This window comes from Hemiscyllium ocellatum, chromosome 24, assembly GCF_020745735.1.
Source record: "Hemiscyllium ocellatum isolate sHemOce1 chromosome 24, sHemOce1.pat.X.cur, whole genome shotgun sequence".
Classification (NCBI taxonomy): domain Eukaryota; kingdom Metazoa; phylum Chordata; class Chondrichthyes; order Orectolobiformes; family Hemiscylliidae; genus Hemiscyllium; species Hemiscyllium ocellatum.
Genome location: NC_083424.1, coordinates 13,307,807 through 13,321,682, shown reverse-complemented (window position 1 = coordinate 13,321,682; position 13,876 = coordinate 13,307,807). Strand labels below are relative to the sequence as shown.

At 41.1% G+C, this 13,876-nt stretch overlaps 1 protein-coding gene across 6 annotated transcripts in view; it reads left to right on the top strand.

Moving 5' to 3' along the window:
* The window catches only part of LOC132827048 (unconventional myosin-XVIIIb-like), a 350,661-nt gene that overhangs the window by 183,189 nt on the left and 153,596 nt on the right, over nucleotides 1-13,876 (top strand). For all 6 annotated transcript variants that reach the window (XM_060843476.1, XM_060843475.1, XM_060843474.1 and 3 more), the window contains 2 exons: nucleotides 1,300-1,409; nucleotides 10,027-10,092. In XM_060843476.1, coding sequence (XP_060699459.1) covers nucleotides 1,300-1,409; nucleotides 10,027-10,092 — 176 coding nt within the window. The remainder of the gene's footprint in view (nucleotides 1-1,299; nucleotides 1,410-10,026; nucleotides 10,093-13,876) is intronic.

The window sequence follows — 13,876 nt, the reverse complement described above, 5'->3', positions numbered from 1 at the left end:
TGAAGTATGTGTGTCTTCATATGTCTGTGTTGTGGGGTTATTTAGACAAATTAACATTTATACTTCTATATTGCTGACTGTGTACATAAACTAATTATTGCATATCCAGTTAGTACATCTTTTTTCATAATTGCAATGAATAGGGTGAGTTGGTAGTATAGTGGTAAATGTCAGTGAAGCAACCATCCAAAACCCCAGGCTGATATTCTGCGGACATGGGTTCAAATCTCACCCTGGCAGGTAGTGAAATTTGAAAGGTCTGGTAGTGCAGTGATAGTGTTCCATCTCCGGACAAGGAGGCCTAGGTTCAAATCCCTACCTACTCCAGAGGTCATAGAGTCACAAAGCATAGAAACAGTCCCTTCGGCCCACCATGTCTCTGCTGACCAACAAACACCCAAACTACACTAATCCCATTTTCAGGCAATTGGTCCATAGCCCACTACTCTGATGAAATTCTAATGAAAAGGCATCTCCACTTTTAATTACCAGTCTTAGCATTCCATGGAAAAGTTCATTCAAGATTAATGTGAAAATGCAGCAACTTCCTGCAGGGCAGTTGACAGCTAGTTGTGATTTTTGCAAAGCTAATGATGAAACAGTACAAATCATACAGTGCTTTGAACTCATGCGATGTGGGTGCTGCTGGCAAGGCAAATATTTGTTGAATCGAAAAGTGTGGTGCAGGAAAAGCACAGCAAGTCAGGCAGCATCCAAGGAGCAGGAAAATTGATATTTCGGGCATAAGCCCTTCATCAGGAAAGATATAAGATTCCTGATGAAGGTCTTTTGCCTGAAACGGTGACTCTCCTGTTCCTCGGATGCTGCCTGACCTGCTGTGCTTTTCCAGCCCCACACTTTTCGACTCTGACTCTCCAGCATCTGCAGTCCTCACTTTCTCCCAGCATCTGTTACCCAACCCCAATGAGTAATAACATCTCTGAGCAGGTTAATCAGAGAGCATCTAAACAATGATTGTGTTCATTAAAAACTGGATTAATAGATCTTTTGATTTGAACTCTGACATGGATAAGATATTTAATGGACCATCTTGTTTACCATTGAAATTATTTTTGTAGTGATGCAGTGGAGTAGTGGGCCTACAGTGACAATGCCCTCCTCCCCTTTTGGTTGTGTCAATATAGTTGAAAGAAATGTGAAGCAACAAGGTAGAGAGATTTAAGGAAAGAATTTGAATCCAGGTCAGGCATTATGTTTTCTCACTGCTCCTGGGGTGATGTGTGATCTCTCCTTCTCAGACACGTTTGGCAATGATTTTCTGGTTTGGTTATTTTGCAGGATTCCCTGATCACATGGTTCATGGTGAATTCCGGCGTCGGTTCCAGGCTCTGGTTCCAGCTGTCATGAAGAAATTTGGAGCAGCATTTATGGTCACAGATGAAAGGAAGGTGTGTGCAAAACAAAACCAGTGTCAATAAGTGAAGGATTCACAAGGATGAACCATGCACATTTCATATTATTCTATTGCTTCCAACTCTCCTGAGAGGCAAAAAGGTTTGGGACGGGGAGGGAATTTGTTCTGAAAATATAAGGATGGTCAAACCTAAAAAAAAACTTACAGGTAGTTTTGCTACAACGTGTGTCTTATTAATGCGAACTTGCTGTAACACGATTGCCAAATTGGGAACGCTTTCTAAAGTGTGGCCTTTTAAAACAGGTGTTGGCTGTAACATGATTACATCGTCAACACTTTAAGCACAGTTTCTAAAGCGTGATTTTTCTTCAATGCGAGATTCCACAAGAATGCAACTATCACATTCTAGAGGAACTAACTGTATTTGTGTTTTAGTCTTCTGCATTAACTAACCCATCTTCCATTGTGCTTGAAATGCTACTAAAGATTGCATCTTAATAACTCAGATTATTCCAGCCATTTATCTTCAGCTGTTTCACTGAAAATTAATCACTTACTACTGTTCAAATTTCCATCTGTTATCTGATCTAAATTTGTTACTGTGCTAGTTTATACTTCTCATTCCTGTTCCTGTTATTCTGCTTTTCATCAAATGATAGAAAAGACTCTAAATATAGTAGTTATTGAATACTTTATATTCTTTTCTATAATTGTCGACTCTTTCATATTATGCAGATAATTACAATGCGATTAAGCTATCAATATACCTTTATTTAAATGTGGATGTTCATGAATAAGCCTTACTAATTAAATACACACTTTCAAAGATCTACCCATTACCTTCACTGAGTCAATACAGGAAAGAAACACTCAGGTAAAAGGATGGAACTTAACAACAGAAATCACTGGAAAAGCTCAGCGGGTCTGGTAGCTCCTGCGCAGAGAAATCAGAGTTAACACCTCAGGTACAGTGACCCATCCTCAGAGCCCTTCTGAGTTCATCTCCACCATTTCTCTCCACAGATGCTGCCAGACCTGCTGAACTTTTCCAGCAACTTCTGTTTATGTTTCTGATTTCCAGCACTCGCAGTTCTTCTAGCTTTTTTAAAAAAAGGATGGCTAACTTGACAGCGAGATGTAATTTGTTTGGACTCAGGAGCAGTGAATGAGAACATCAAACTCTAACCCAAATTTATAAGAATATTTCTTCCTCCTTAGCTTTTTGGCAGGTTTTAGAATCAAAACCATAGAAGGCAAAGCATTAAGTAATTAAACTATAGGTACAAATCTTTGCTGATTAGGTTGCATTATGGGACTGTAGTTGGACCAGTGTTTTTATAACCTGGATATAGCCTCGGTTTCAGAGATAAGTAGAGAAAAATATACAACATCTGTGCAGGAGAGCTAGTCAGTGACAGGAGTGTGGCTCACATTTTGAGCTCAGATGGAAGGTAATGTTTCTAAGCACTGACTTTGGAAGAAACCTAACCATGAAGATCTAATGATCTCTGTGATTGTTTTTTTGCCTTACACAACAATAGTTTGTCTATGGTGTCAAATCAATTTGACCATCAAGGGTCCAACAATGTTCATATCAGCAAATGAGATAGCAGCCAATCACATTGAAGTATTCTCACGCACAGCAGACCAGGAAGTAAGTACTATGATTAACCATCATGATTTTTTCAGTGAGATTGGCATACATGTTAGAAGTGAGATAGCATAAACATTAATGAAATGTTATTTCATTAAAAGATCTTGGAATTGTTTATAAGAATACTAAAATGTAAGATTACACAAATATAAAATTATTTCTTTGGAACCAGCAAGGTTCTTCAGAAGTGGTTATAATTTAGTTAGCTGCATACCCAGTTACACTTCATTAACGCGGTCCAATATTTTTAATGAATAACACTTCATCAGTTGCTTTGCTAATTTACAGCCTTATGGATTCAACACTGGCTTCAACAATTGTGAGCTTTGCCCAGATTTTGTTTCTTCATTCTTTTCTGATTATCAGTGTGCTGTCTTGTTTTAGCTGTGGGGCAGCTGTGGTTCTTTACTCTGCCTACAATGCCTCCTGTGTGGATACACTCCATGTTTCATTATTTGTAACTTTCCCTCTTCCATCTCATTTTATCTCTTCAGTCTTACTATCACTCTATCAATGATCCTCTACTCTTGCTGTGTTTGCTACCCACCCTTGATTAAAACCCCTTACATTCTGAACTTTCTGAACTTGTTGACCTCAGATTGTCTTTCCCTCTGCAAATGATGCTGTCTGTTTGCTACATAGTTCTAGCATTTTATGCTTTTATTTTAGATTTCCAGCAAGTGTATCATCTTCCTTTTGTAACTTTTAGGTGCTTTTTAATGGTGTCAGACCAGCATAAAGGGTGGAGTTCTCAGCAGATCAGTGATTTTGAATTGTTTATAGTTTAAGGGAATATCAGTCGCACACACCTATGGAGAAGACTAGAATCACTGACAACAACTTCTGCATTTCCACATTTAACTGAGCATGTGTGGACTCCAGAAGTAGCTGGAAAAGCACAGCTGGTCAGGCAGCATCCAAGGAGCAGGAGAGTTGACATTTTGGGCATTAGCCCTTCATCAGAAAATTCTGCAGTCCTCACTTTCTCCTCCTTCCAGAAGTAGCTGCCAGTTTCAGGAGAGTTTTGAAGTCAAATGTGATCCTCCTTGCCCTCCGTACAACTGTAAACAATGGGCCTAAGGGCTGAATCCTTGTAGCAACTGAAAAAGTTCTACCTTTGGTCCAGTTGTGGATAATATGCTTCTTCCCCCTCCACACTCGCAAAACTTGCTTCCCACCCCAAGAGCTGCTGGCCCACCCAGTGTTGGAACTGGCCAGTGCTGAGCATACAAGATGGAGGAGGGGGGTTCTTCCATAAGTGAGATGTGTCAAAGGCAAGGTTTGTTTCCTTTACTGAGGCAGCACTGAGCCAGCAGACCCCAGCTATCAGGGTGGCAGGTGCTGGTGCACACCATAACTGATGCCTTTGGACCTCAATCATGGACTCCACTGGGAGGCATAGTTATACAGCGCGGAAACAGACCCTTTGGTCCAACAATTCATGGCGACCGCAATCCCAAATGTAAACAAGTCTCACTTGCCTGCGCTTGGCTCGTATCCCTCTAAACAGTTCTTATTCATGTACTTCCCTGAATACCTTTTAAACATTACAACTGTACCCACACCCACCGCTTGCTCTAGATAGTCATTCCTTACACGAACCTCTCTTTGTGTAAAAAAAATTGCCCCCCCCATGTCTTTTTTAAAAATATTTCTTCTCTCACCTTAAAAACATGCCCCCTAGTCTTGAATTCCCCCACCCTAAGGAAAATACACCTGCAATGAACCTTCTAAACACCAGGTGGTGTCCTATTTATTGAAGGCTTTTCTTTATTCATTCAAGAGATGAGGTTGTGGTTGGGCTAGGCCCAGCATTTATTGCCCATCCCTAATTACCCAGAGGGCAGTTAAGAGTCAACCACATTGTTGTGGGTCTGCAGTCACTTGTAGGCCAGGCCAGGTAAGGCCAGGCCAGGTAAGAAGAGCAGCTTTCTCTACCTAAAGGCCATTAGTGAACCAGATGGGTTTTCACAACAGTTGGCCATGTGGTCTGCAACAGTTGCCAACATGGTCACTATTAGGATGAGTGTTTAATTCACATTTCACCATCTGCCCTCCCCGTGAGATTTGAACCCATGTTCCCAGCAAATTAGTCTGGGTTCTGGTTTAATACCCCAGTGACATTACTATCATCTGACCATCTTCCCAGTCGGTGAAGGGACACTGAAAAAGCTTTAAGGGAGGGAGTTCCAGGATTTTGTCCCTATCCTAAATGAAGGAATGATGTTACATTTCCAAATAAAGATGGTGTGTGGCTTGGAGGGGAACTCTAGGTGTCAGTGTTCCTATGTATCTGCTACTCTTCTTCTCCTAGCTGGTATATGTGGGAGGGTCAGAAAAGGAATGGATGGGGTCAAGCAGAGAAAGGTCACAGTCTGAATCGATATTCCCAATAACAACAAAGTTCAGAACCACTGCACCAACCCATCTCCTTCCATCTCTTACGCTCTTTGATTCTTCACTCACTGCTACTTCTAAGCGTCTCTTTCATCCATCAGATTGCTTTCCCCCAACCGTTCACCTCTAATCACATGAAAGACACTCAAAGAAAGTGAAAGACATCTAGTGGACTGATAGAGGAACATATCCGTGCGATAAGAGAAACCAAACAGAGATGCTCTTCACTAGCAGCTGAGCGAGTTCAAAGGAAAGAGGGTGATGTCAGACTGCGAACAACAGTGGATGATCTTTTCTGTCCAAAGGATTTTTCCGTTCAGAGAGAATAAAGATCATCTGTCGTGAGATCTCTCCTGTTTGCTCAGTCAGTGGTTTGTTTCGGAGTTGACTGCATAAATGAAGGTGACCTCCACCAACCCCCCAACATTCCAGCACAAAGGAAGCTGATATCCTTCTGTTAAACTGAAGACATTTCAGTCTGCCCAGCTAAATGTCTAAATCCCAGTGGCATTACGTGAAGAAGACCAGCTGATTTGTTACTGTGTCTGATACCATTTCACGCCGACAGATATGACAAACTCTTTGTTTTATTTCATTGCTATTTCAGTGATCTTCTTCAGGAAAGGTGACTGTTTTGTTTAACTATTTAATAAGAGTCAAAGATTCCAAAAGATAATGTGGGAACAACTGTGAAACACGCCAACAACATGGTACAGTGCTGTATAATTAAATAACAATGGTCAGCTTCTTATGTGGTCATGGTTTCACTGAGAGTACACAGGAGAATTTGAAAGCAAAGTGCAAAATCTTATGGACCAAGATAGCACAACATCTTATTCCATGATGTTTTTTCTTATTTGGGAGAGTTTTGTCACTTGTTAAGGGTTTGGCAAATGAAGATTTCTTTTTCAGGTCTGCGGTGTATTTCAAATTGCCATCCTTTTCAGGGAAGGGAGATTGGAAATTGACAGCCTTTTGTCCAGAGTTTGTTCTTACTGCTGCAAGTGAGAGGTGTTCAGGTTTATGGCTGAAGCACATGTTGTTTGTACAAAAGATACTCTGGGTACAGAATGATCAGACGCAGAGTGATCATACCTAGTTTTGACCTTTGAGGAAGTTGGGAATATCAGAGGCTCAGATTTTTGATTTGGATTTTCGCTCCTCCTTCCTTCAGGCTGGGTAGAGATGGCACATATTGTATTATACAGAATACCTCATTTGGGGCAGTCCGAGTGGACCAGAGGGTATTTTCCTGTCCATTATTGTTCATTTGCTCAGCTTTTCTAAGTTTTGTAGGTTAACATTTCTGTGATTTGATACAATAATATCAACAGGAATCATAGAATTCCTACAGAGTGGAAGCAGGCTGTTTGGCCCTTGCAGTCTGCACCAACCCTCTGAAGAGCATCCCACCCAATCTCTATAAACATAGAACATGGAACATTATGGCACAGTACAGGCCCTTTGACCCTCGATTTTGCATCTTTGTGTGGAACCAATTTAAAGTCCATCTAACCTGCACTATTCCATTATCATCCATATGTCTTTCCAATGACCATTTAAATGCCCTTAAAGTTGGCGAGTCTACTACTATTGCAGGCAGGGCGGTCCACGCCCTTACTACTCTCTGAGTAAAGAAACTACCTCTGACATCTGTCCTATATCTATCACTCCTCAATTGAAAAGTATGTCCCCTTGTGCTAGCCATCCTCATCTGAGGAAAAAGGCTCTCACTGTCCACCTTATCTAACCCTCTACTTACCTTATAAGTCTCAAAAAGTCAGCTCTCAACCTTCTTCTCTCTAACAAAAACATCCTCAAGTCCTTCAGCCTTTCCTCAAAAGACCTTCCCTCCATCCCAGGCAACATCCTAGTAAATCTCCTCTGAACCCTTTCCAAAGCTTCCACATCCTCCGATATTGCGGTGCCCAGAACTGTACTCAATACTCCCAGTGCAGTCACACCAGAGTTTTGTACAGCTGCAACATGATCTCATGGCTCCGAAACTCAATCCCTCTCCCAATAAAAACTAACGCACTGTATGCCTTTTTAACAACCGTCTCAACCTGGGTGGTAACTTTCAAGGATCTACGTACATGGACACCAAGATCTCTTGTTCATCTACACTGCCAAGAATCTTACCATTAGCCCAGTACTCTGTATTCATGTTGATCCTTCAAAAATGAATCACCTCACACTTTTCTGCATTAAACTCCATTTGCCACCTCTCAGCTCAGCTCTGCAGCTTATCTATATCCCTCTGTAACCAGCAATATCCTTCAGCATTATCCACAACTCTGCCGACCTTAGTGTCATCCGCAAATCTACTAACCCATCCTTCTGTGCCCTTGTCCAGCTCATTTATAAAAATGTCAAACAACATTGGTCGCAATTCAGATCCTTGTGGTACACCACTAGTAACTGAACTCCAGGATGAACATTTTCCATCACCCACTACCCTCTGTCTTTTCTCAGCTAGCCAATTTCTGATCCAAACCACTAAATTGCCCTCAATCCCATGCCTCCGTACTTTGTGCAATAGTCTATTGTGGGGAACCTTATCAAAGGCCTGACTGAAATCCACATACACCACATCAACCACTTTATCCTCATCCACCTGTTTGGTTATATTCTCAAAGAACTCAATACGACACAACCTCCCTTCAGAAAACTGTGTTGGCTACCCCTAATCAAATTATTCCTCTCTAGATGATTATAAATCCTATATCTTATCATCTTTTCCAACAACCGAAGTAATGCTCACTGGTCTATAATTGCTAGAGTTGTCTTTACTCCCCTTCTTGAACAAGGGAACATTCGCTATCCTCCGTCTTCTGGCATTCTTCCTCCAGACAATTGTGACATAAAGATCAAAGCCAAAGGCTCTGCAATCTCCTCCCTGGCTTTCAGAGAATCCTAGGATAAATCCCATCTGGCCAGGGGACTTACCTATTTTCACACTTTCCAGAATTGCTAACACCGCCTCCTCGTGAACCTCAATCCCATCTTGTCTAGTAGCCTGTATCCCAGTATTCTCTTCAATAATCTTGTCTTTTTCAGTGTGAATACTGATGAAAAATATCCATTTAGCCCTTCCCCATCTCCTTAGACTCCATGCACAACTTCCTATTACTATCCTTGATTAGTCCTGATCTTACTCTAGTATTTTTTTATTTCCAATATACCCATAGAAAGCCTTGGGGTTTTCCTTGATCTTATCTGCCAATGACCTCTCGTGTCCCCTCCTGGGTCTTCTTAGCTCTCTCTTTATGTCTTTCCTGGCTAACTTGTAACCCTGTTTTTTGCATGGCTATCCCATGGGGCAAATTACCATGGCCAATCCACCGTAACCTGCACATCTTTGGACTGTGGGAGGAAATCCACACAGACACAGGGAGAATGTGCAAACTCCACACAGGCAGTTGCCTGAGGGTGGAATTGAACCCAGGTTCCTGGCACTGTGAGGCAGCAGTGCTAACCACTGAGCCACCGTGGCACTGCAGCATACATTGTGCTGAGTGAAACTTCTGACAGAATTTCATCACTGTATTAGTTTTTTCCTCTGCGCTTGACTCAATTACAATTTGAAGTCAATGAATACATGGTCTATGTTACAACACAGAAATAAACAGTTCAGCCCAAAAGGCTCATTGTGGTGTTTGTTTGCTCAACTTGAGTTTCCTTGGGACGCTTGTGTTGCCGTGAATCCTATCTCTGTACCATGAGGCCTGGGGTCAAGCTCCACCCACTCCAGAGATGCGTCACAACATTCTCTGAGCAGGTTGGTTGAAAAATATCTCCAACTTTCTGCAGCTTGCTGCATCAAAACATTCCCTTGTGCTTTGCTCCCTCATGTGTTTAAGTAGTTCACCCTTCAATGCATCTGTGTAGTTCACCTCAACTGCTCCTCACAATAATGATTTCCATTGGCTTACCACATTTTTTGGATCTACTTGTGACTATCTTAAAATGGTCATTAATTCTGGTTTTATCTGCAATTAAAGAGACCTTTGGATGGTGGAACATTTGTATTTGTTGTCAAGAAACAATCACCTTACTAATAAAGTCGGGAATTGATTAAAAGAAAGATTTTCCATTTATGCTTGTTCAGAGAGCCTGCCTTAAAATATTTGCCAAAAAAAAGGAATTCCTAGTTGAAGTGGAAGGGCTGGTGTTATGTGAGGAAACGGGCAGCAATGGAGCCCAGTCAGGTTTGAGATCAGCATGGAGATGGATGAGCTGATTTTTGTGCTGTTGCTTTAACGGTAAATTTTGCCAGGGCTCCAGGAAAATTCCCCTGCTGTTCTTTGAATAGCATCACGAAACCTTTCTCTTAACATCCAACTCTGGTGGAAGGAGCAACACATTTCTGAAAGCCTCCAACTTCAAAATGGTCCTGTTCCCTGCACTGGTGAGAGAGAACAGTGATCTAGCTGAAAGGTGGACATTCGGCAAGGTTCCCAGATGTGTCCTTGTTTTTTTGGGTTATATTGTGTGGGATAGTAAGTTGTGGTCTTGTCTTTTTACTAACTGTGGCGAAATATTTGTTAGTTAATTGTAAGCTGCCGGTAAGTCATTGAATGGCTGATTTATTTTCCAGGCTACAGAAGAACTGCTCACCCTGCTGGATTTGGAGAAACACAGTTTTTTTATGGGTCGGAGTCGGGTATGTATCATCAGGCAGGTGTTTATCAGTATAGCTGGAGCATCACTGTTAAGAGGCTCACGTGAAACAGAGGCTGGTGAGTCATCAGGTTGAATTTATTGTCGGAACTCAGTTGGCAGTTTTACAAGAGAAAGGACGAACAATCATTCTGTCTTCTGATGGTTTATTATTCCTGATTTTGTGCACAGGGCTGAATTGATGGCTTCTGTAGCTGATCTCGAAGAAAGGTTTGAGAAATCTATCTGACACTATCTAATTAGTGATCCTGTTTGGATAAATTTCCCAGTGTGAAGTTCATTCTGGTTCTAACTATAAGGGAACATGAGCACCCAGCAACTGGTCAAGTCCTAAGAATTCTCACATGGCCAACTAGTGAATAAAATGTATTGAATTACTGTCACGTATTAATCATTTTAAGGAGAGTGAAATAAATTTTGGGATATACGATTAAGAATGTAAGAACATAAAGAGTAGCACCATCCTGAATTATCGTCCTATCCCTAATAGTCTTAATACTTGTATATCTATCAATATCCCTCCTGAATATACCCAGTGATTTTTCTTCTTATTCGCTCATGGGATGTGGGCGTCGCAGGCTGGGCCGGCATTTATTGCCCCTTCCTAGTTTCCCTTGAGAAGGTGATGGTGAGCTGCCTTTTCAAACCTCTGCAGTCCGTGTGCTGTCGGTTGACCCATAATGCCATTAGGGATGGAAGTCCAGAAACGTCCACAGCATTCTTTATTCTTTCGAAGGATGTGGGCATTGCTACGACAAAGCCAGCATTTGTTTGGAATGGGTCTATTTGGCGCCGCCCTTTTGGCGCCGATCATTTGGCCCTGCCATTTTGGCTCTGAACTGTTTTGGCGCTCATTACTTTGGCGCTGAGCTGTTTTGGTGCCAATTCAGAATAAAAAAAGTCTTGTAGGGCCCGTAAGAAATTCGTTTTTATTACATTGTAAGAAATAAATCTAATTCATTATTTTTAACCTATTCATTATAAAAACGAATTTCTACATTTTGCTACATTTATCAAACACATATAGATGACCATCGTGTGAAAATTTTGGTTTGTCTCTCTTGCTTAAAATGTTTCCAGCCATTTCTGGTATGGGCTGTACAAGAAAATAGAAAGAAAATTGTATCACAGTTTTCCAATTTGAAGACAGAAGGGCTTAAGTATCATCAAGGCAGTAGATGACTATTAACAATTGTTAAATAAGAAAATGATTACAAAACAAGATTTGAATCTACAGCAGGTCATTACAGCTTTGACGATCAACTCTTCCTAGTTGAGAAAATTACATCGGGTCGTTAGTCATCTTCTCTTCTTTAACCAAACAAGACATTTTTTTTCTTATTCTGAATTAACTCCAAAACAGCTCAGCGCCAAAGTAATGAGTGCCAAAATAGTTTAGAGCGAAAATGGCAGGGCGAAATGATCGGAGCCAAAACATACCTAACCCGCATTTGTTATCCATCACTGCTCTCCTGGACAAAGTGGCGGTGAGCCAATTTCTTAGACTGCTGCCCATCCTCAGGGTGCAGGGATATCCCAACAGCGCTGTTAGGATTTATAGGATTTTGATCCAGTGATAGTTCCAAAACAAGATGACAGGCATCTTGGAGAGAAATCTGCTGGTGCTGCCCTTGCCCTTCTCAGTGGGATCGATAGAGAATTCCAAAAATCCGTATTCCTTTGAATTAAAACAGTTCTCCTCCTCTCAGTCCTAAATGGTCAACTCTCTTAAGCTAGTGTTGAATTGGATATTAATAAATAGGGATCTGTGAGAGCAAACTCAACACTTAGATAAAGGATCAAAAGCAACCTTGAACTGAAAAACATTCAGTCATTATTAAAAGGAAACACCACATGCAGTTTTTTTTTCAGTAAGGAATATAAGAGAGAAGAGATATAAAGTTTCCCAGGCTGTCTATGTTTTTTCAAAGGAAAGGATAACATTTATATACTTTAAAATATGCTGAGAAGGGACAGATTATGATGAAATGTTTACCATTCATAACACTCGACTCAGGCGACTGACTGTGTGGAGTTTGCACGTTCTCCCCGTGTCTGTGTGGGTTTCCTCCGGGTGTTCCGGTTTCCTCCCACAGTCCAAAGATGTGCGGGTCAGGTGAATTGGCCATTCTAAATTGCCCATAGGGGTAAGGGATAATGTAGAGGTAGGGGTATGGGTGGGTTGCGCTTCGGCGGGTCGGTGTGGACTTGTTGGGCCGAAGGGCCTGTTTCCACACTGTAAGTAATCTAATCTAATTTAAACACTGAACTTTGCCTTATTGATCTTTCAAAACATCAATCATTCACATCATTCCATAACTTTGTTTCTGTGTACAAGCATTTTAAGCTAAAATCTGCAGTTCAAAATATACAAGGAGCTGTTACAAGGTTAGAGGTTTTTTTAGATTAGACTAGACTTACAGTGTGGAAACAGGCCCTTCGGCCCAACAAGTCCACACCGACCCGCCGAAGCGCAACCCACCCATACCCCTACATTTATCCCTTACCTAACACTACGGGCAATTTAGCTTGGCCAATTCACCTGACCCGCACATCTTTGGACTGTGGGACTGTTTTGTATGCATTCAGCCTGTCATGTTTACTGTCCCCAACGTTTTGTCACGCTTTTTAACTTAATGATCTATAACTCAAGAGTTGGCCAATTTTTCCCATCATGTAATGTTAAATGTTCCCCACAATACCTCAGTAGTAAATAACATTTCATCGACAAACTTACAGACATAATGAAAATGATATGGATTTATTTTAATATACTGGGAAATAATAGTGATATTCCATGAATAAAAAGTTAAATTTTCAGGACTAGAGAGATTATCCATTAATGATCCATTAATATTCTGAACTTGGTACATCATTAAAAATCCTTTTTTTTAGGGATTTTTCGGTGAGTTAAATAATGTAAAAGTACACATTCAACTGATTTACACATGATTTCAAAAGAATTCAATGTGGGGTTTTCAACATTATGACCATTGGGTTTCTGTGTTGAACTGCATCAGTGCTGCCAACATGGATTGGCATCAACTTTACAATTGCAGTGAAAGTTTCACAGTAATGATAGTCTCAAAAATCATGGTCAATAAAACAAAGGAAGAAGGAATTACATGTTGGGAATTTTAGTTGAGAGGCTCTTTTAGTATTCCACTGTGTAATTTGCAACAGGCTGTCCAATCTAATTCACAATTTAATTCCCTGTGGCACTGCTCATGAGCAGCCAAGACTAACTTACTTTGTTTTGTCAGTGTGATGGGCAGGGAATAATGGAACAGATATTTTGGACAGGGAGAGGCAGGTGGCAATCAGAAAGAGAAGAGGTGAGTACCATGCAGGAGAAAGACAATGAGGCAGTGAGGTTGAAATAGTGGGGAAGAACGGGGAACTGGAGAGAGAGTAGGTGGGCATAGAGTATGCAGGTGAGTTAAGCAGGGGTAGGAGAAATTAGAAAGAGTGTAGTGGATGGGAATGAGGGAGAGAAACTCAGAGAATGGAAGAAATTTGATATTCCTCATCTCTGGGATCGCCTCTCAGTTGATGAAGTGAACGGTATAATTGATTAGTTAGATAATTCAACAGGGTTGGAGCTCACTGAATGATGGAAATGAAAGTTAGGAGGTGTGTAAGTTAGGCTGCTGGTTCACTTGTCCTCCCCATACTGCACACTCTCCCAATATCTGGGGGCCTCCCTTTATGTTTAGGAGAATTGGTTAAACTGATTATCTGTTTGACAACTAACTATATCTGAGAAA